This window comes from Theropithecus gelada, chromosome 1 (assembly GCF_003255815.1).
Source record: "Theropithecus gelada isolate Dixy chromosome 1, Tgel_1.0, whole genome shotgun sequence".
NCBI lineage: Eukaryota > Metazoa > Chordata > Mammalia > Primates > Cercopithecidae > Theropithecus > Theropithecus gelada.
The window spans coordinates 103,162,362-103,186,018 of NC_037668.1; the positions used below are offsets into that span (position 1 = coordinate 103,162,362).

General features: G+C 36.9%; 1 protein-coding gene across 3 annotated transcripts in view; it reads right to left on the reverse strand.

The window, feature by feature from the left end:
* SLC44A5 (solute carrier family 44 member 5) overlaps positions 1-23,657 on the reverse strand; it is a 412,555-nt gene that overhangs the window by 34,597 nt on the left and 354,301 nt on the right. For all 3 annotated transcript variants that reach the window (XM_025392182.1, XM_025392189.1, XM_025392173.1), the window contains 6 exons: positions 23,539-23,623; positions 13,160-13,285; positions 12,285-12,345; positions 8,771-8,894; positions 7,205-7,288; positions 4,159-4,271 (listed from right to left, as the gene is read on the reverse strand). In XM_025392182.1, coding sequence (XP_025247967.1) covers positions 4,159-4,271; positions 7,205-7,288; positions 8,771-8,894; positions 12,285-12,345; positions 13,160-13,285; positions 23,539-23,623 — 593 coding nt within the window. The remainder of the gene's footprint in view (positions 1-4,158; positions 4,272-7,204; positions 7,289-8,770; positions 8,895-12,284; positions 12,346-13,159; positions 13,286-23,538; positions 23,624-23,657) is intronic.

Consider the following 23,657-nt stretch of genomic DNA (forward strand, 5'->3'; position numbering starts at 1 on the left):
CCCCTCCCCCAGCCTCGCTGCTGCCTTGCCGGTAGATCACAGGCTGCTGTGCTAGCAATGAGGGAGGCTCCGTGGGCGTGGGACCCTCCCGGCCAGGTGTGGGATATGATCTCCTGGTGTGCCTGTTTGCTTAAAGCGCAATATTGGGGTGGGAGTTACCTGATTTTCCAGGTGTTGTGTGTCTCAGTTCCCCTGGCTAGGAAAAGGGATTCCCTTCCCCCTTGTGCTTCCCAGGTGAGGCGATGCCTCGCCCTGCTTCAGCTCTCGCTGGTCGGGCTGCAGCAGCTGACCAGCACCGATCGTCCGGCACTCCCCAGTGAGATGAACCCAGTACCTCAGTTGAAAATGCAGAAATCACCGGTCTTCTGTGTCGCTCGCGCTGGGAGTTGGAGACTGGAGCTGTTCCTATTCGGCCATCTTGCTCCGCCCCCTTCCACTTTTTTTTTTTTTTTTTTTCTGAGACAGAGTCTTGCTCTGTCACCCAGGCCGGAGTGCAGTGGCACAATCTCAGCTCACTGCAACCTTCGCCTCCTGAGTGATTCTCGTGCCTCAGCCTCCCGAGTAGCTGGGACTACAGGTGTGTGCCACCATGCCCAGCTAATTTTTGTATTTTTTTTAGTAGACACGGGGTTTCACCATGTTGGGCAGGATGGCCTCGATCTCTTGACCTCATGATCCACCTGCCTCAGCTTCCCAAAGTGCTGGGATTACAGGTGTGAGCCACTGCGTCCAGCTGTGATTCTATCTTCAATTCTTTAAACATTTCATGCATGGTTATTTCATGTTCTATATCTTTCTTTCTTTCTTTTTTTCTTTTGAGACAGAGTCTTATTCTGTTGACCAGGCTGGAGTGCAGTGGCATGATCTTGGTTCACTGCAACCTCCTCCTCCCAGGTTCAAGCAATTCTTCCACCTCAGTCTCCCAAGTAGCTGGGACTACAGGTGTACACCACCATGCCCGACTAATTTTTATACTTTTAGTAGAGACAGGTTTTCACCATGTTAGCCAGGCTGGTCTCCCACTCCTCACCTCAAGTGATTGGCCCCCTCGGCCTCCCACGGTGCTGGGATTATAGGAGTGAGCCACCGCACCTGGCTACATGTTCTATATCTATTAATTCCCATATCTAAATTCTTGGAGACCTCAATCTCATGTTTATAGTATCCACTGATTTTTCACACAGAACTGTTTTCTTGCAGGTCAGGTAGTCTCGGACTTTGTTGATCTGAATCTGTGAAAACCTGGTGACGTTAATTGAGGAAACTTTCATCTAGAGGAGATTTACATTTGTTTATTTTGGCAGTCAAAGGGTACTTACAAACTGGGGTCACTTTAGACATTTCTAGGATCCCAGGCTTACTCCAGGAGTTTCAGGTGTGATTCCCTGTTCTGCTGCCAACTCAGGTCTAAGTCTCCTGATCCCAGCACTGCTATGGGTTACCCAGTGTTTCACCTGTGCTTCCTGCTTGGTTCCCCACTTTGATTTTAGCTCATGAGTTATTTTTTTCTTTTGGAGGAGATTTCCTTTATTTCCTAAAGTTTATCAAAACAATGTATTATATAAAACAATACAGTGCAATACTCTTTTTAATGTCATGATTTCATAGCAAGAAGGCCCTTCAGACAATTTAGTTTCCTCCTATGTGAAAGTCTAGACAATATTTTCCAATTTCTCTTTCATTGCTTTCTCTCTCTTGTCCTAGATTTTTTTAAAATTATGATCTCTGGGCTTCAAGTCCTCTTTCCTCAGTAATATTCCTGAATAACAACAATATCAGCAACAACAAAAATAGACACTATTTATTGAACATTTACTATATGCTAGCAAAATCTAAGTACTTTATAAGCATTATTTTGTTTAGTAGTCACAGATTCCTGTTATATGATTGAGAAACCTTTGGATTAAAGAAACTATGCTTGCAGAGGATCATACAGTTCATATGTGATGAATGTGGGATTGTGCCTTTTTCATACCTTAAATACATGCTCATAACCAAAGTGTTTTATGTCTTCTTCTGTATACCTCTTAACCTGTTCTGGCCAATGAGAATTGTTCCATTGCTGTTCATAAACATCTGCCCAAAAGTAATCTGGCTTTTTCTCTGCTCAGTATGACACATTCACATTGTTATTTGCTCTAGTAAATGGGCTGCTGTCAGTAGGAAATTTCAGTAGAAAAAAATTGGTTTCTCATGATATGTAGAAAGTCAATTGTCCAGGATAGTAGCAGAGGCCAGTTACATAGAGTCTTATTTTCTGACACTCCTCAACCTAACTGGATATTTCCTCCCTCAATAAATACCATCAAGCTTACTTCCCACACCATTAATTTTTGGGTTAGCACTATCTAGGGAGTCAATAGGGAGCAGAACTTGGTTGTTTTACCTGCATTTTTTATATGTTGACCATCTTTCTCCTTTTTGCCATTGTCAAAATTGCACTACAGCCAATCTCAGATTTTTCTTGCTGCTTAAGACATCAGTTAAGTCAACAGCAGACTTTACTGCCCTTTCCTTCCTGATGACAATACAAGAGTGATTGAATCACAAGCCCAGACTCTCCAGTGGCAAAGGGCAGAGATTGTTTTAAGCTCCAAGCAGGAACACGAAAACAAGATATTTAAACGACTTTTTTTTTTTTTTTTTTCAGTTTCTGATTAGAGGATGGAAGTTCTTGTGTTCCTCAACCAGACTGATGTGCCTCTTATTTGTTACCTGGCTGTGTTCAACAAGAAGCCCAGGTGGGATTCAAGAGGAGCTGTACAGCAGGAGCAGATAGGGAACACCTGAGAAGACCAAATGATTTACTAAAAACTCACTGGAGATAATGAGGAGGGTAATAACAATAACCCAACGCATACTGATTGTCCGCTGTGTTCCAGGTACTGCTCTGAGAGCTTTATATTCATTGTCTCATTTAATCCTTAAGATCCTCTGAGATGATGATACCATTATTGTGCTGATGTTATAGATGAGAATACAGGGTCTTTTAACCACCAACAGACTTCCCAAGTTACCCAGTTGTATGTTATGGAGCTGGATTAGAACACAGGCTAACTACATAACCTGCAGATTCAACTGCATTCTTATATATGTATAGCTCTTCTTCATTGAATGACAGAAATAAGAGATTGTTATTTTTGATGTTTACTACCATAAAACTGTTGTCAGTCCAAATGGTGCCATAGGGGAAATCATTCTTTTAAATAGAAACATCTCAAACAGTCATATAATATATAGGCTCATACCTTTTTTAGAAGAGTGAAAGGAAGCTGCCACAGGTGGTATATACTGTTCCACGTGAGACACTTTAATTCATATATAGAGCTCACATTATACCTGATATGTATTGTTTTGGGGAGATCAAGTTTGTGATTAGTTTTCAACCTTGATTTTAAAAATTGTATTTGTATAAGTTTGTGAGGTACACATGTAATCGTGTTATATGGGAATACTGCATAGTGGCTTTTAGTGTATTCATCACCTGAATGGCATGTATTGTATCCATTAAATAATTTTTCATTATCCACACCCTTCCAGTCCTCAACCCTTCCACGTTCCCATTGTCTATTACTCCACACTCTACGTCCCTATGTACTCATTATTTATCTCCCGCACATTATTTAGCTCCCACAGACAGTACTGTCCTTCTCCATACAATAGTGTAATTCAGAATACTTGCCTCTAGAGGGCAATGCTTCATTGTGGAGTACCAATTATTAACCGGTGTGACATAACCTGGATTAAACGTACCAAGTTGAAAGAGAAAAATAGACCACACTTCTGTAACTTTGCAGACCTGGCCTTTGATCGGATAGAAACGTTAAAGAAATAAAAGAAGTTGTCTGAAATGTTTTTCATTAATCTAAAAGGATTTCTTTTTACCTCCTTCTTAGTATCCATGAGGCAGGAGACTAAAGGCTGGTAGGAAAAAGAGTAAAACGTTCTGACAGCATTTTTTTTCCCCAAAGATACAGGAAGAAAAAGTTAGGAGACAATATATGCAAAATGAAATATTTTTTCTAAGTTTAAAGCTTTCTTGAGGGTAAAGAATAATTAGATCCACTGAAAACAAATGCTTTCTGGTAACTGATAACAGCAATTGAAAATAAAAGGATTATTCTGATATTTGGCAATTTGAAGAGGCACGATACCTACCATAACCGATAATTCCAATCACACCAATCATGAACACCCAGAAGAGGCATCCAGCTATGAACCTCAGAAGTATCAAAAATATCCAACTAAGGACCATGGCGATCATCAGGCCACTAGAAAAAACCCACAACAAACACAGTGGTCAAGTGTGCTAAACATAACATATTACAAACATCAAGACAAAACTTTTTTTTCTATTCAAAATTATTCTCAAATTCTTTTACTTTACCTGGCTATAGAAACATTAATAATGTTAAAAAGCATAAACAATGATTTCCATTAAGACTTTCATATGAAAGAATAGGACCATCAGAGACTTTATACAGAACTCATCTTTTTGTACCTGGGTAAACTGAGGTCTAGTATCAGTCATTGTTCAAGGAAAAATACAATTTCTCCAACCTACAATTTTGATTTATTAGTGACAGTTGCCACGTCTTATTTTTTCCCTTCCTACCTACCTACTAGGTCATAAATTGTAAAATATATTCGTGATGAATTTGTTCTGTTCCATTTACTTAGTGACTGGTGTGATATGGCTATCTAGAAGTAAGAGAATCATTTTGGGGCAGAAAGATAAGAAAAATAACTGGCCATCCCTGGAGCCCATGATGCTGTAGTCATTATCACTATGGTCTAATTATCTCTAGGAGTTTGTGATGCCTTACATCATGCAGACATCTATTCCAGGTCCCCAGTGATCTGTGGGCCCTTATTTGGAATCGTGATAAGGCTTCTGCGTCTCCAGGGAGATGTGACTTTATCAAGCAATTAGCAGCCTGACTATTTTCTGTCAGTTTTAATTTCTTCTTAGAGCTTGACTGAACTACTAGAGAAGCTTCTTTTCCTCCCATATACCCACATTAAGGTCACATTGGAGTCTTCTGATGTAATTTCCTCAAAGACAATTCATTAAGATCAGAAAGTTGGCTGACTCTTCTATTAAGAATTGATATGTCTGGTGCTATCTGTAAGTTTCCAAACATAGCAACAGACAGAGCATGGTATATTTATTAGGTTATTGTCTCAAGTGTTATCTTTTTATTATTAAAAATCTCAATAATTACTGTTACTGGATAGATGGCAACACAGTATTGAAGTATCAAGGTCTTGCAAAGCCTATGCTTTTAACTTTAGAAGTCATTCCCTCTTAAAATCATGGATACTTTAATGCTTAAACATTCAATATGGTTGAAAGATTATTCCATGGCATAGCCCAAAGGAAGTATTCAGAAATGTCAGAGGAAACAAAACAAAAAATAAAGCTGTTTATTCTATGTGTTTTAAATTTGTACATAAAAATTATAACCAAATACACTAGATACAAGTATATCAATACTTTAGATTTATATTTATAAAAATAAGCAAGAGCAGAAGAATTGAAAATAAAGGGAGATGTTCATGTTTTACTCTTATGAGTAGTGCCTGGGTAGACAGGGTTTCAGTGTGTGTTTTGGGGGTGAGGTAGGCAAGATAATCTATCATAATGTACACTTGTTCAGGTAGGTATGAAAAAGCCAAATGAAGAAGAAGCATGTAAATTATCTAGTGACATTTGGGTCTGACAATAGGGGAATCAATTTAAATACTGTCAAGAATAGACTGCAATCTCTGCTGGAGATAGATCCTAGCATACTAAAATTAATTACTGTAATTGTTTAGGACAAAGCATCAAAATGAGTAAAGTCTCATAATATGATCTAATTTTACAGCTCTAAACACCACACACTAGTATCTCACACAAAATACAACTTAGACTTTATTATGCATCATATAGTTACATGCATCTATCTTGCTCCACTAGTGTTTTTGTTACTGTTTCCTGAACCACATTTTTTTTTGTGCGTCTACTATACGTTCAAGGACTCATATAGAAGTTAGGAATACAAAGATGAGTTAGACATAGTTACCATTGTAAGTTCATACTTTATCAGAGGGAAAGGGCCAGGTAAATAAAACACAGAATGGTAGGTGCTATATGGAAGATGAGTATGTGTATTTATAGGTGTGTAAACACACACATGTACACACAACGATGGATATGAGGAACACATAGGAAGAAGTAAGTAATTACATCTGGGGAAGATAATAAAGGTTATAAATGATACTAAAGCTGATTTTTAAAAATGAGGTGCAGTTGCCCAGGACTCAATACCAGGAAAGGAAACAGAATGTGGAAATTTACGGGATTTGATAGTCTAGGGATGGGCATGTTATTTGATATATTTAGATTATAGTGTTAACCAAGAAACATGGGTGGAGATGAATCTGAGAAACTAAGTTGGGCTAGGTTTTAAAGGGCCTTAGAAGTAACTGAAAAAGTTTTAATTTTAGTCTTTGACCATTAGGGAACCATGGAAGCTTTTAAGCACTAGAGGATGACAAAAGAGCCAGACAGTAATGACAGTCTTAAATGGGTCACACATTTACCCATTCCAGTGCAGTGACTACATTTCCTTAACTTTTCTAGGAATGCAACTCTTATGCCTGAAAATGTTACATCTCCCCCTCCTTGTTGTCTGTACATCTATATTTATGTATCACATATGTAGCTATGTAGCTTCTCATAACTACAATGACTTCTGGTTATGATGAATACCAATCATTATGTGAAAGGGATGTGTTAAAAATAGGAACTACCCTTTTGAAGTCAAGGGAGGGACAAATTAGAAAAAAGAATCTGAGAAACCGTCCTGCATCCACAGTAGCATGTGATGAGAAGCACATGAATATTACAGATACGGAAGTCCTGCAGATATTGCTCCATGTGACTTGAAGTACATGTTCATCAGTACTTTTATTGTACTTTAGTGAATACAATTAAAATTTACATTCTGCTGACACTGGGCATATTTCCAAATATATTTTCCCTGTCTCACCTCATCTGAAAAATAAAATGGCAGGAACTGACATCTGAGTGAAATTTGTTATGCCACCAATACATTTATTTTATTCATGAATAAAAATAGAAAATTTGAAGAAAGAGTTCTACAAAGATAAAATCAGAATGGGACTGCAGAAGAAACATCTATGTGTTTTCACTTACATGAGAATCCAATACCAAGTTGTTGCATAGTCTTCAAACACTTTCAATCCAAGTGACTTTGCATCAAGAAGTTTATTGATACCACTGCATTGAAAGAAGGAAAAAAAAATCAATTATTTTTTGATGACCACTAAACAGAAATGTTCTTTTTATGATAAAAGGGATTCTACAAGGTGCTGTTGAAAGCATGTTTTCAGAAACCATCTATCAGTAGTGACTCTTTTCCTAGCCACAATAATACATAAAATGTCACTTCAGTAAACCTGCAAAGGTAGCTATAGCTGCACACAGAGAGAACATGGTTTTCAAGAATGGTGAACAAATCCTTTTCCACTGTATGCAACATTCCCTCAATATTGCAGAAACCTCACTGTAAGAAATGAACTTAAATGATAAGATTAGCTTTTAACTTGAAAAACCCATAGTCAAGAATGAACATCATCCTTAATTCCCCTTCCTAATCCTGACAGTAAGGCGTGATGGAACACATACTAGAAATTTCACAATCATCAGTGTCCAATTTGATGAATTATCAAAGTGAACACATTTATGTAACTACAACATTGTCAACCCCTTCTTCATGTGCCCCAATTGCAACACTTCTCCCTTCCTCAAAGTAACCACTATTCTGACTTTTGTGATAATAATTTCCTAAGTTTTCTTTTTCATTTTACTAATTATATATACATCACAGGGAGATAAATTTAACTCTGCTTGTTTTTGACTTTATTATCAATGGAATCATATTTGTATTATTATTTTGAGATTTCTTTTACACCAATTTATATTTCTGAAAATCGTGCATGCTGCTATTGTATTCTAAATCTGCAGAAACTAACTATACTAATTATACTGCTAAAGTCTTTTAAGATAAATTTTTAGAATATCTTTATTTTTTATCTATAATTCAACAACTGAGCAAAGCAATTATATACTGTGTACATTTATGTTTGTGCACATATGTGTATGTGTGCACACAGGGAAATATATTTTCCAGTAACATGGAGCACCATGTGTGTAGAGCTGAGGGATGTGGAGAATTTACTGCATTATACTTAATACATAGAAATTTGATATGCCACCGATACATTTCTTTATGTCACACTTCAATACCTGTTGATAATGAAAGATTTAACCATTTTGAAAAGCATCATTATTCTTTCTTTCTTTTCTTTTCTTTTTTTTTTTTTTTTAAATCCCAGCTAGTCAGGAGACTGGGGAAGGAGAATTGCTTGAACCCAGAAGGTGGAGGTTGCGGTAAGCCAAGATATGGACCCACTGGTCTCCAGCCTGGGAGACAGAAAAAAGCATCATTATTCTTTCTAAATGATTCTGGGTTCTCCCTTACATGCTCTTCTTAATGAATATGTATCAAGCTCTTTAATTCACAGTAACATGTATATTTCATATATACATATATTTATGTATATGTATATTTATTTATATAGATATTTCATATATATATATAGTGACTTTTTACTAAAACCCCTAACCTGATAGGAGCTTTAGTCTTGAGTGCAATAACAAAATGCATCAAACTGAAAATCAGAATGTAAACACACATACTTCGCAGCATCCCTGAGTTCTATAACACTTCTTGTCCCTCCATTTCCATCTTGAAACACGATCTGACTTCCTATTGTTAAAGTGCCATTTTTGGTAGAGAAGTCAGGGAAACATCTCTGGAGAACTGTAAAAATAAATTAAAATTATCATAATCATTTTTCTACTTCTTTCATGATGTCCTCCCTTTCTTAAGCTTTCTGTTGTATATAATCAAATGCTTGCTAGGCATGCAAATTTCTCAATATAGATAGCTCATTGCCTGTTACTTGATGATACGATTTTCTAATGGTCCTAAGACTAGAAAGCAAATATGATCACACTCTGAAACTACACTCTAAACTTGATTATTTTACACATGGTATATTCATCAAGTAGTCATAAATAAAATGCACATCAAAGATTTTAAAAGTGTAATGATGCATATAATTCATGGCAGCACATTTTAGTAGAAAGGCCACATTAACTTGTATAACTGGATGAGTTTAGTTTTACTATTAAAAATATATATTAGGAACTACTTGAGTAAAACTTTGAAAATTGGGGATTAGCGAATAATACCTTGGGAAATAAGAACCAACTCAAACTTTAGGCTACTAAAATAACTAAATTTTTGTTTGTGAATTCTTAACAATTTGTCTCTCAGCTTTTTCATTTACAACAGTTTTTTTAGTGGAGCTGAAAATGGAAATTCTGAAGCTATCAAAAGAGGCCTACACTTTGTAGACCAGTATGATTTCTAAGAAAAGTAAAATCACTGTTCAATCTTCTATGTTCTTATTTTGATTAGAGTCTTTGCCTCTTTACAAATTTATTTCTAAAAATATTTTAAAACCCCAATTTTAAAGGAAGAAGTAAGGAAAATCAGAAATGGATCATTTTCATGTATTTTTTCTTATAAGAAGCATCACTGATTTGCATAGGTTCATATGTAGTTTAAACCTGAAAATACTAAAGCAGTTGAGCTGGGGAAAGAAGAAACAGATCTCTTTAAAGCCTTTCCCGACTTTCCCTGGCTTAAAAGGAATTTTCTTGTCTGCTCACCTCTAGCTTCTGCTGCACTTAGGACACGGCTGATTCCTTTACCTACCCCACCTTTCTACTTCTCTTCCCTTCCTTTCTGTGGCAAATTTGATACAGTAGCCTTTACCAGCTGCTTCTATGCCCTCAGTTTAATCATAGTTTTGGCCCCACTACTTCGTGGAAATTATCCTCCCAGTGATCCCAGTGACCTCTGAATTGTCAAAACCTCCAGATATGTTTTAGTCTTCATCCTGCTTAGACCTGTTACCTAGCACAGGTCTTGGCACACAGTAGAAATAAGTCAATATTTGCTGAGGAATGAGTTAACTTTTTCGAGCCTTTGACATGGTAGATACTCCTTGGCATATTGAAACTCTCTTTTCTTGGCTTACATGGTCAGGTTCTCTCTCCTGTCCTCCCATATTTCTGTGCACTCTTTCCCTTTCTACTTCTTAAATATAAGTGTTCCTATCTAGAGGTTCCCTTGACCTTGTTTCATGTATTTTTTTCTGGATAATCTCATCCAATCTGTTAGTTTTCATTACTAAATATGTTCATTACATATTTGGAAAGTGGATAAAATATTTAAAAAATATAGAACTATACATAGTCCTTCCACCTACAGTGAACTATATTAAGATTTTGGGGAATTTCTTTCCAGTCTTTCTTCTACAATAAATATTTTTTGAGAGTCAAAATCATACAGGACATGCAGTATTTTCCCTTCTTTGTTTTAATCTTACTTATTTCCTTTTATGAACTCTTTAATGAACAAATTTTATTATCTGCATACTATTCCATTGAGTGCTATTTAATCTTATATTAGGAGGAACACAAGTTGATTGCAACATTTAATGTCTTTCTCACTAGACTATGAGGGACTACGCCTTATTCATTTTTGTATCCCCAGTGTACACTTTATCTTGTGTGACTTAGCCAAACTGTACTTGTAAGGGCAGGGACTATGTCTTATACTTTTATACCTATTATATCTTTTGTTACTAATGATTTATTTTTATCCTTTTGCATAAAAATTTATAACATTGATTTTGGGTGTGGACATTTGTTGCTAAGAGCTTCCTGGTAAGTGCTGTTGCCATGGGACCTACATCTTTGCTTCAAGGTCTTTTATGACTCAGCAAAGAGTGATGGAAGTGTGTAAGACATGTTTGGTGGTAGCTACTTCAGTGGGTATTTGACTATCTACTCAAACTAATGACTAATGCCCTTCTTCCATTTTAAGAGAAATATATACATTGTAGAAAAGTGAATAAATAGAAAAAAGAAAGAAGAGAGAAATTTCCCACGGTTTTGCCAGTCCCAAAACGACTACTTAATGTTTTGGTATACTTCTTTCCAATCTTTTTCTTTGAAGAGGTTTTTTTGTTGTTGTTTATTTGTTTGTCTTAATTTATACATGTTTATCATTATAAGGCTTGTAACAGTTTGAATTTTATTTAGCATTATAACATACACATGTATGTTATTCCAATAGTTATATTTAATAATTATAAAATATTTCATTTAGTGAATACATTATAATTTAAGTATTCTCTTGGTCTTGGATAGTAGAGTATTTCTTTCTTTTTTCTTTTTCTTTTTTTTGACACTTTAAATGTGATGGACAATTTAATGTAAAGCTTTTTTTGTAATTAGGATTATATCCATGAGAAAGAAAACTCAGTGATTATTTCGTTTTGTTCGTTTCCTTTTTATTTTTTTAGAGACAGCGTTTCACTCTGTTGCCAAGGGTGTGTACAGTGGTACAATCATAGCTAACTACAGGCTTCAACTCCTGGGCTCAAGTGATTCTCCCGCCTTGACCTCCCAAGTAGCTGGGACTACAAGTGCACATTGCCGTGTCTCACTAATTTATTTTTAAAATTTTTGTAGAGACAGGGTTTCACTATGTTGCTGAGGTTGGTCTCAAACTCAAGCAATCCTCCCACTATGGCCTCCCAAAGTGCTGGGATTACAGGCATGAGCCCCTATGCCTGGCCTCATTTTGTCCAGAGTATTACTTTAAATACAGTTTATAATTTTAAACAAATAAAATATTGACTAATTCCAAATATATATAAATGTTTCAAGTGATAAAAACAAGTATATGTCCTCCCCCTACTCCTCAGGCAATTTCTGAACAAAATTTTCAGCTAAAATCAGGAGTGGTTGTATATGAGCATATCTGTGTGTGTGTTTATGCGTGCTTCCAAAGCACCAAATGATCAATCCGACTGAGCTTGCAACTTTCAATCTTTTTCTTGTATGTTTATAAAGGAAAATTCAAAAAATCACAGAATTCCAGTGAAAATGTACTTGGCTGGAGCCAAGAGATGAGTTCTACTTTTGACTTTCCTGCTAATCAACTCTGGGACTTTAGGCCAGTCAGAGGACCATTCTTGGCCTCAATCTCATCAATTGTGAAATATGGGAACTTAATTAAGTAGCATTTTGGTAGATTCTGTGTTTCTAAGGTAAAATATTTGCCACTTACAAGGTTTGCTTGGAAAAATCGCTGTTGGACAGTCATCATCCAGTAAAAGTTGTGTGAGGGACTAAAATAGAAGGAAGAATGTTAGCATTTCAAAGGCCATATGATGATTATACTCAATCTAAATATGTCCTTTAAAAAATTAAACTCCATAATAATCTCCTTATTCCAAATTACTTCTACTAATGATATTAATTGTAAGATTATCACACACACAATCTTGCTTGACATTCTTAACTGTCCTAACTGTAATTCAATTGAACCAACAATAATAAAATCAGATCATCTGAAAACAAGGCACACCTTTGGAGGTGTATATCTTTGTCTTAGCCATATCCTGAGTCTCTAATTTCTTTATTTTTTTTTTTCTGGAAAAACAACATCTTCTCTAATTTAGAAACCATTCATATTATTTAACATTGTGATGATTTAGAATTCTCTTACATATCTCAAACCTAGGTAAGGGTTGGGGTTTTTAAAATGAGTTTTTATCAAACTGGGCTTGGAAATAAATTTCTACTTGTTACTAAGTTGCTATGGGGCTTTATCACCACGTTAACGAAATGGTGACTGCAAAAAACATTAACTCCTAGTTCTAGAGTAAAAGTCTACCCACGTAGAGAATGTGTTGGTGTCGGGGAATAGTAGAATCTAATTAACCAGACATAACAGTCTTTCATGACACCCCAAATCTATAAAATGATGTGCTATAAATGTGTGTGCATACTCAGTACACATGCATTTGTGTTTTAATGAAATTGTGTCTAATCATTTCCTAGAAGATTTGGGAGCCTGTTCAGTAACAAATTCTCACGTTACACTTGAGATTGAAAAAAAAAGTTAAATTCTTCTCTAGCTTTAAGCCTAAACACACGTACCTTCACAGGCTTAGCAGTGTTCTTACAGAACTGACGGTAGTCTTCCCAGTGGCTTTTGTCTTTTGTGTACAAAAGTTGCATTTCCACATAGGTTAAAAATTTTTCTGGGCACTTGGAGACACAGATCTGTGAATGAACAAAGTGATTAGAACTGAACTAATCAGTTCAGTTCAGTTGAGTCGAACAAACCCAGGAACTTCCTATAAAGCTAGACTTCTAAATTGTCCACCATAACAAAAAGCAATGCACTGTTTTCCAGCTGAGAAACCTAAATCAATTTTCTTGCTCTCTCTCTCTTTTTCTCTCTTTAAAATTTTTTTTTAGTGACAGTGGCATGATCATGGCTCACTGCAGCCTCAACCTTCCTGGGCTCAAGTGTCCTCCCACTTCAGTCCTTTGAGTAGCTGAGACTACAGGCAAACACCACCATAACCAGCTAATTTTTGTATTTTTTGTAGAGTCGGGGTTTTGCAATGTTCCCCAGGCTGGTCTCAAACTCCTGAGCTCAAATGATCCACCCATCTCAACCTCCCACAGTGCTAGGATTACAGGTGTAAGCCACTGTACCTGGTCTAAATCAATTTTCTAGTCTTATTGTAAAAAATGAAATTTCATGTACTAGTTACCAATCTCTATTCTTTGCTCTTTGATATTGATGTTATGTTATGTTAAAACAAGATACCATACGGTGATAGACTTATTTTTAACTTTTGATTTTGAGATAATTGTAAATCAACATGTAGTTGTGAGGAATAATAGGGATTTCACATACCTTTCACTCTGTTTCCCTCAGTGGTAAGAACTTGCATAACCATAACACAATATCATAAGCAGGAAATTAATATTGTTACTGCTATAGTTTGGATATTTGTCCCTACATACCTCATGTTGAAATTTGATCCCCAGTGTTGGAGATGGGGCCTAATGGGAGGTGTCTGAGTTCACAGATGCAGTAGCACCCTGTTCTTATAGTTGAGGGAGGGATCTGCCCGGTTCATGAGGGGTTCATGAGGGCAGATCCTCCCTGTTCTTGTGATGATGAGTAGCTTCTTAATCTATTAATTCCCTCAAGAGCTGGTTGTTAGAAAGAGCCTGGCACCTCCCTCATCCTCTCTCTTGCTTCCTCACTAACCATGTAATTTCTGCACATGCCAGCTTCTCTTTGCCTTCTAGTACAAATGGAAAGCAGAAAGCTGAAGCCCTCAACAGAGGCAAATGCTGGCTCCATGTTTCTTGTACAGTCTGCAGAACCATAAGCCAAACAAACCTCTTTTCTTTACACATTACCCAGTCTCAGGTATTCCTTTTGCAGCAACACTAAGCAGAGTAAGACAGTTAGAAGCCACTAACCTTACTCAGAGTTCACCAGTTTTATATTCACTTGTTTGTGTGTGCCTATGTATGTGTGTAGTCCTATGCCATTTTATCAGACATGTGGTTGTGTGACCACTACCACAGGACAGAGATGGACTTTTAATAAAATATTTTATGATTTTAAAGTGTAATTTAAGATTAATCTTGTCTGTGTAGTGCATGCATATTCAGGGTTAAAATCTTCCTTCCTTTCCTAAATATGAATAAAATTATGATTTAAAATTCTCTGAATATTGAACACTTATGCCACTAATAATTACTAGTGTCTGTGAATTCTCAAACACAATTCTCCAAATGTAACTGGAGTTTTAGCACCATATGAAACTAACAAATCAAGGCTATTTGACACAATCAATCATCATTATGGTCTTTTACCAATAACATCTAGATGTGGGCAGAGAGGTCATCTTTGCAATTTTTTTACATTAATAAACTTTGGGGACTTATCAGTGCCAAGCCAGATCACCGTGCTAGTTCACAAAACCACCATAGAGTGCGGAAATCCAATCAGTAACTCCACAGAGGGAAGGCGGAATCAGAGGAGATACACTCTATTAGTTTTGCTTTTTTTTTTTTTTTTTACAATAAAAAACAAAGGTCAGATGAAGCCATGTGAACTGCAGCTAACCCTTTCAAGTCTCTCCATCACCTTCAGTTCCTCCTTCTGAAATCTTTCTCAGCCCTGACTTGCGTCATCTCCCTACTCTGGTATTTATTCTCATTGGCCAACCTGTAGCTCAATCCATTGGCAGTTAGGTAAAAACAATGCTGCTTAGCTGACATCTCCTTTCCATCTTTTGGGTTATGTACCTGCTGTACACAAAGCCATTTGGTGTGGACCCTACAACTAAGTTAGCAGGAGAATAATGAAATGCATATGCCTCAAATCTCAGTTAATATTTTCTTGAAGCAACAGCAATTCAATTCCTTCTAGAAATTTTGGCAGGGCAAACAACTTATCTCCACACCCACACCTCCACATGTATTTCCTCTTTCTTCATCTCTCATCCACACATATGCATGCACACACACAATGACATATGCATATTCATGTACCTTTAGAGAAAATACTAGTGACTTCATAGGTATATTTCTTTTTTTAATATACTTTAAGTTCTAGGGTACATGTGCACAACATGCAGGTTTGTTACATGTGTATACATGTGCCATGTTGGTGTGCTGCACCCATTAACTCGTCATTTACATTAGGTATGTCTCCTAATGCTATCCCTCTCCCTTCCTCTGACCCCATGACAGGCCCTGGTGTGTGGTGTTTCCCACCCTGTGTCCAGGTGTTCTCATTGTTCAATTCCCACCTATGAGTGAGAACATGTGGTGTTTGGTTTTCTATCCTTGCGATAGTTTGCTCAGAATGATGGTTTCCAGCTTCATCCATGTCGCTACAAGGGACATGAACTCATCCTTTTTTATGGCTGCATAGTATTCCATAGTGTATATGTGCCACATTTACTTAATCCAGTCTATCACTGATGGACATTTGGGTCGGTTCCAAGTCTTTGCTATTGTGAATAGTGCCACAATAAACATATGTGTGCATGTGTCTTTATAGCAGCATGATTTACAATCTTTTGGGTATATACCCAGTAATGGGATGGCTGGGTCAAATGGTATTACTAGTTCTAGACCCTTGAGGAATCACCACACTGTCTTCTACAATGGTTGAACTAGTTTAGAGTCCCACCAACAGTGTAAAAGTGTTCCTATTTCTCCACATCCTCTCCATCACCTGTTGTTTCCTGACTTTTGAATGATTGCCATTCTAACTGGTGTGAGATGGTATCTCATTGTGGTTTTTGATTTTCATTTCTCTGATGGCCAGTGATGATGAGCATTTTCTCATGTGTCTGTTGGTTGCATAAATGTCTTCTTTTGAGAAGTGTCTGTTCATATCCTTCGCCCACTTTTTGATGGGGTTGTTTGATTTTTTTCTTGTAAATTTGTTTAAGTTCTTTGCAGATTCTGGATATTAGCCCTTTGTCAGATGGGTAGATTGCAAAAATGTTCTCACTTTCTGTAGGATGCCTGTTCACTCTGATGGTAGTTTCTTTTGCTGTGCAGAAGCTCTTTAGTTTGATTAGATTCCATTTCTCATTTTTGGCTTTTGTTGCCGTTGCTTTTGGTGTTTTTGACATGAAGTCCTTGCCCATGCATATGTCCTGAATGATATTGCATAGGTTTTCTTCTAGGGTTTTTATGGTTTTAGGTCTAACATTTAAGTCTTTAATCCATCTTGAATTAATTTTTGTATAATGTGTAAGGAAGGGATCCAGTTTCAGCTTTCTACATATGACTAGCCAGTTTTCCCAGCACCATTTATTAAATAGGGAATCCTTTCCCCATTTCTTGTTTTTGTCAGGTTTGTCAAAGATCAGATGGTTGTAGATGTATGGTATTATTTCTGAGGGCTCTATTCTGTCCCATTGGTCTATATCTCTGTTTTAATAGCAGTACCATGCTGTTTTGGTTACTGTAGCCTTGTCGTATAGTTTGAAGTCAGGTAGTGTGATGCCTCCAGTTTTGTTCTTTTTCTTTAGGATTGTCTTGGCAATGCAGACTCTTTCTTGGTTCCATATGAACTTCATAGTGGTTTTTTCAAATTCTGTGAAGAAAGTAATTGGTAGCTTGATGGGGATGGCATTGAATCTATAAATTACCTTGGGCAGTATGGCCATTTTCACGATATTGATTCTTCCTATCCATGAGCATGGAATGTTCTTCCATTTGTTTGTGTCCTCTTTTATTTTGTTAAACAGTGGTTTGTAATTCTCCTTGAAAAGTTCTTTCACATTCCTTGTAAGTTGGATTCCTAGATATTTTATTCTCTTTGAAGCAATTGTAAATGGGAGTTCACTAATGATTTGGCTCTCTGTTTGTGTGTTATTGGTGTATAGGAATGCTTGTGATTCTTGCACATTGATTTGTTTCCTGAGATTTTGCTGAAGTTGCTTATCAGCTGAAGGAGATTTTGGGCTGAGACGATGGGGTTTTCTAAATATACAATCATGTCATCTGCAAACCGGGACAATTTGATTTCCTCTTTTCCTAATTGAATACCCTTTCATAGGTATATTTCTAAGAAAGCTGAAGAACAATTTAGGGACATTCACAGCATGCAACACATCCACATATTTTAGAAGAAGGTTAAGATGATTATCAATGCAAATGTCAAAAGTTCACTCTGATTGGAGCCAAGCTGAATAAACCTTTAACATATTAGGAGATATTTTACAGACATTTAGACTTCAACAATTGACTGATATAACATTGAAAGACAACTGAACTACTTCTATTGAATACACTTAAATGGATTTATAAAAGTGAGTACTGAAAGCACTAATGCTTTCACAGGCTTTAAATGATGCTAGGTACTTCTGAATTGAGACCATGATGATTCTGTATTTACAAAGCACACACACAAACAATGTATACTACACATAGAAAAGTACTGTGTCTGCAACACATAAAAGAAAGTAATTAAAATGGTAAAACGTGGTTTGTTAAGGAGAATCACATCAAATCTCATTCTAGACACAAATGAGCTGTTAAAAAACAACACAACTGCACTTTACTTTCTCCATCAGATCAATTTGTTCACTTCAAATAGGGTGCTGATTAGTAGTAATCAACATATAATTAGTCAAAATGAAGGTCACATTGAGGTTGGATGTTCTAATTGATCACAGTCTGTCCTTTAAGTACTCGTGACACATGTCTGGACCATGCTGGCTGTTAACAAAAACATAGTGCATAAAAATATGGCTCAGATCAGTATATGCACCACTGTCTGGAAGACTAAATGCAAGTCTGCATTATTAGCAGCTAATAATGACTCAGCTAATAATGAGCTAATTCTGACTCAGTTCTGATTCTCTGTACACCACAAAGGGCACTTTGCATCAAGTTCGGTATTACTATTTTTATCTTTAATTTGGATAGTCTTAACACTCAATTACAAATTGAAATTTGGTGGCTGGGAGAGTGAATTACATTGAAGGTTAAAACACTACATTTGTTATGAAGAAAAGATGATCTAGTAACTCATTTATGAAACAACAAAAAAGCATAATATGCAAGTATATTTTGTTTTATCATAGGAATGATAGATTTGTAGATTATAGTGGAAAAATTCTTAACTAGAATTAGGAAGATACTCATTCTTTCATTTGTTCAGTCATTTGTTTATTCATTTAATAAATATTTACTGATCCCCCATTCTGTGCCTATTCCAGGCACTAAGGACAGAAGTAGTAGGGAACAACACATAAAAAGCCTTGCTCTCAAGCAATTTGTCTTCCAGTAGGGGGAGACAGATAACAAATAATAAATAAGTAAAATGTTCGTCATAAGATGGTAATAAACAGTAGTAAGTAAGATGGTATAAGATGATAAATAAATAAGGCTGTAAAGGAGGCTACACAGAGAGAAAGGAGTGGCTGGGTGGGATTCTAATTTTAAAGAGGTAGTCAAAGAAGCCTCACTAAGAAGGTAACATTTGCAGAAATTCTTGAACAGGATGAATGATCAAGACATACAGTCATCTGGAGAAATAATTCTCTACGTAAGAAGAACAGCAAAGTCTAAGTCTCTGAGGCAGGAGAGTTCCTGAATCCTTTCAAGTATTAATACAACAAATGGCCAGTATGACCCAAGTACAATGAGCAAAGGGAGAAGGATAGGATGTGTGGTCAGAGAGTGCGTCAGACAGTGAAGGCTCTTACAGGCCATTGTTAGGACCTTGGCTTTTCATATGAGTAACTTGGGAAGCTATTGGGGCATTTAAGCAAAGAAGAGACATAATCAGACTTATATTTAATAGGACCACACTGGCTACTGGGTGGAAAAGAGACTGCAAAGGGTAAGGGAACAAGGACAGAAACAGAAAGATCGGTCAGGAGATCCTTGAACTAATCTAAAAAAGAGATGACGGCTCCTTGAACTAGAGAAGAGGTGGTGAGAAATAGTTTGGCTCAGGGTACATTTTGGAGGGAGACCTAAGGAGAGCTCAAACATGGGTATGAGAGAGAGGGAAATCAAGGATAAGGTAGAAATCAAGGTATTTGGAGCTGGCATTAATTGAGACAGGGAAGACGTTGGGGTGGGGAACAATTTTAGGGATAAAGTCAGATTAGGAATTCAGTTGTGGACATGTTAAATTTGAGATGTCAACCAAATATCCATGTAGAAATATTGCACGGGTGGTTGGATAGAAAGGTCTGGAGCTCAGGGAGCAGATTTATTTGGAGATGTAAATTTGAGGGGTCAGCAAGTAGATGGTATTAAACCTATGAGACTAGGTGAGATCATCAAAGAAGTAAATACAGACTTAGAAAAGGACTAAGCTTCTTGTGGGAGGGAAATGCAGTGTTTAAAAGATGTTGGAAAGATTAATATAACTCATCAAAGGAGACTGATAGGGAGTAGCCAGAGAGTTGGGAAGAAATATAGAAGAATGTTGTGCCCTGGAAACCAGGTGAAAAATGTATTTTAAGGAGGAGGGATTGATTAAATACTATTGTTAGATCAAGTAAATGTGGATTTAATACTAACCATTAGCTTAAAAATGTTGAGGTTGATGGTATTGTTTAGGGGAAATTGAAGTAGGGATAAAAGCTTCAATGAGAGTGAGAGGAAAGGATTTAGATAGATAAATGTGGACTATTCTTTTGAGGAGTTTTGAAAAAAAAAAAAAAAAAAAAAGAGGCACAGAGATATGGACCAGTAGCTGGAGGGGGATGTGGGATCAAGGGGAAAATTTTTTTAAGATGAAAGAAATAACCGTAGTGAACAAACCAGATAAAAATTCTTGCCCTTAAGCAATTTGTTTTCTACTAGGGGGAGACAGGAAACAAATAACAAATGAGTAAAATGTTTGCTGTCAGATGGTAATAAGTGGTAATGAATAAGATGGTATAAGATGGTAAGTAAATAAGGATAGAAAGGATACTAGAGACAGAGAGGAATGGCTGGGTGGGATTATAGTTTTGAGTAAGTAGTCGAGGAAGCCTTACTAAGAAGGTAACATTTGCAGAAATACTTGAAGAGGATTAATGATCAAGCCATATACTTTGTATATTGATGGAGACAATTTAGTAGAGAAAGAAAAAATGATAATAAAAAAACAACATTTCTGAAGTGATGTGCTTAATTATGCAAGAGGATGAGATTTAATGCACAAATGGATGGGCTGGTCTTAGAAGCACAGCCAGTTCACCCACGGGGAACTAGAAGGAAGGCAGAATGAGTATATGACATAGATGAAGACAGGTAGGCAAATGGATGTCAGAGAGGGAAATTTTAAAAGTTGTCTTCTGAATGCTTCTACTTGCTCAGTGAGACAGGAAACAAAGTCAGAGGCTGGCATGGAGATTGGGAAAGAGATCTTGGAGGTTCCAGGTGAGAAGAAAAGGTGTGAAATTGTTTTCTAAGGCAGTAAGCTATAGAATGGACAAGGGTCTGTAGAATGGTTGAGACAGCATTAATGGCCCACTTGAAGTTAGGTCCTGAATTTAAATGACTGCTGTATGTTTTTCTCCAAGAACACACAGCTACCTGGATTCAGGCATGGAGCAGGCTGAAAGCTATCTTTATAGTCAGGTTTTGCCAGGGACTTACAGCTAAGTGAAAGGGGACAATGGAATTAAGAATGTGTACACGGGAGCGATTTCACTGAGAGACTGTGGAATCTAAGTCAGGTAAGGTAGGAGATGCAAATATGAGGGAGCTGAGCGATACTTTGGATGGGTTAAGATCAGTGGTTTGTAGGTCCCAGTAAGGCAAAAGAATTATTGGAGTTGCAATGTCAGAGGAATTGGGATGATCAGAGAAATTGAGATTACAAAGGGTAGCAATTATTAATACTGGAAAGGTCAAGGGTTTGCCCTGGGGGAACTGGGTAGAAGTGGTCACAGAACTAAGATACCAACATCCCAAGTGGGCTTTAGTCTCAGCAGAAGTAAGATTTCAAAAGTCTTTGAGGGAGATTAGGAAGCAAAGAAATAAAGCAGATTTACAAACTAATCCTAGGGATCAGCTTTGGGTATAGTTACCGGCACATGGAACCAAGAAGCAGCAAAAAATCAGAAGTCTACTAAGGTTTCAAGGTAACTGTAATGCTAAAAAAAATCATGAGGTAGCCTTAAGAAGCCTTTCACTGTTAAAATAATATTTGTGATATGAAACCCACACACCTGGAAGTGAGCTTCAAAGCAATATGGGCCTCAAGACAGTATACTTCCCAGTACTCAGCAATGGTGTGGCCTGGAGGCTAACGGACAGAAAATCACCTCCCAGATGGCCACGCAAAGGGCTATAGGAAGCAATGGACAGGGAATATTCTTCTCAGAGAACACAATCCAGGTGGAAAAAAAGACTGTTCTCCATTGCCACAATCCAGAAACTTTTGTGTATTTATCACTCCTTCTTTTCTAAATGGGAGTTTATAATTCTAATTTTTCTTTGTTACCCATTGTACATGTAGTGTCAAGACTTGATAAAGAAAATGATACATCATCTGTAGATTCTGGACTTCGAGTTAAAGGCAGTGCTACATGGGACTCTGGGTTCTCCTTTGGGAAGAAGAAGAGTGTTCTGGAGGCCAGAGAGGTAGACTATAGAAGATACACTTAAGTATTTATTGAGGTTTGTGTCTCTTGTTCCATTTGTTCCATGGTATAGAAAAGGCAGCTCAGCTCATAGCTACATTGCTCAATTCCTTCCTCCTTGAATCTGGGTGTGACCTATTTTTTTTTTGTTTGTGGGATTAGAAATGTAAATTTCTTTTTAAAAAACTTTTAAGTTCAGAGGTACACGTGCAGGTTTGTTACATAGGTAAACTTGTGTCATGGAGTTTTGTTGAACAGATTATTTTATTACCCAGGTATTAAGCTTAGTATCCATTAGTTATTTTTCCTGACCTTCTTTCTCCTCCCACCCTTCATCTTCTGATAGGCTCCCATGTCTGTTGTTCCCCTCTTTGTGTCCATATGTTCTCATCATTTAGCTCTCACTTATAAGTGAGAATGTGTGGCATTTGGTTTTCTGTTCCTGTTTTAGTTTTCTAAGGATAATGACCTCCAGCTCCATCCATGTCTTTGCAAGGGATGTGACCTTGCTCTTTTTTAATGGCTGCATAGTATTCCATGGTGTATATGTACCACATTTTCTTTATCCAATCTATCATTGATGGGCATTTAGGCTGATTCCATGATTTTGCTATTGTGAATAGTGCTGCAGTGAACACACATGTGCATGCATCTTTTTAGTAAGATGATTTATATTCCCTTGGGTATATACCCAGTAATGGGATTGCTGGGTCAAATGGTATGTCTGTCTTTAGGTCTTTGAGGGATGTGATCACTTATAACCAGTTTGTGTCTGTGGCATATGAGTGGAAATGCAATGTATGAAACTTCTTATCCAAGGCTTTTAAGAGCAGGAGTGTTTTATTCATCCTTACTGTGTCCTTTTCATTGCTGGATGCAGATGATGGGGAGGATTTAAGGAATAGCAGAGCCACCCTTAAGTGCTTAAACCACCCTTAAGATGGAAGGAGCCTAGAGGAGAGTACCTACTGACCACAAACACCTGCCTTGTACTGTTATATGGTCAAAAAATAAATGTTATTGTGTGAAGTCACTGAAAAACTTGGATTCATTAGTTATAGTAGCTAGCTTTACTTTTCCTAATACAATGTTGATCTTGAAGAAAACTCCATTTCTCTGGGCTGCAAATGTTTATAAAAGTAAGTGGTTGGACAAGACAATCATTAAGCTTCCTAAGTGATCCTAAAATGATTAATTTCTGCTTAGTTTTGATTATATATAAACAAATATAAGCTCACACTTATGTCTTCCCATCTTCTAGAAATTCATAATTAACCCCCCGCCCATGCACACACACAGAGAACTCAAATGGAATTTCTGAATTCTTTTATCCAAGAATGTTCAGAATGGCTGACACCACCAGTGAGGCACCTTTTGCCTTACCTGTGTGGTAGGGCACTGTAGGTTTAGCAACACGGAGGGACTGGTACAGCGTAACAGGTTAAAGTAAAACAAAATGGTCTTGTTCCTGTTAAGAAAGAAAACACGATCTTTTTAGTGAC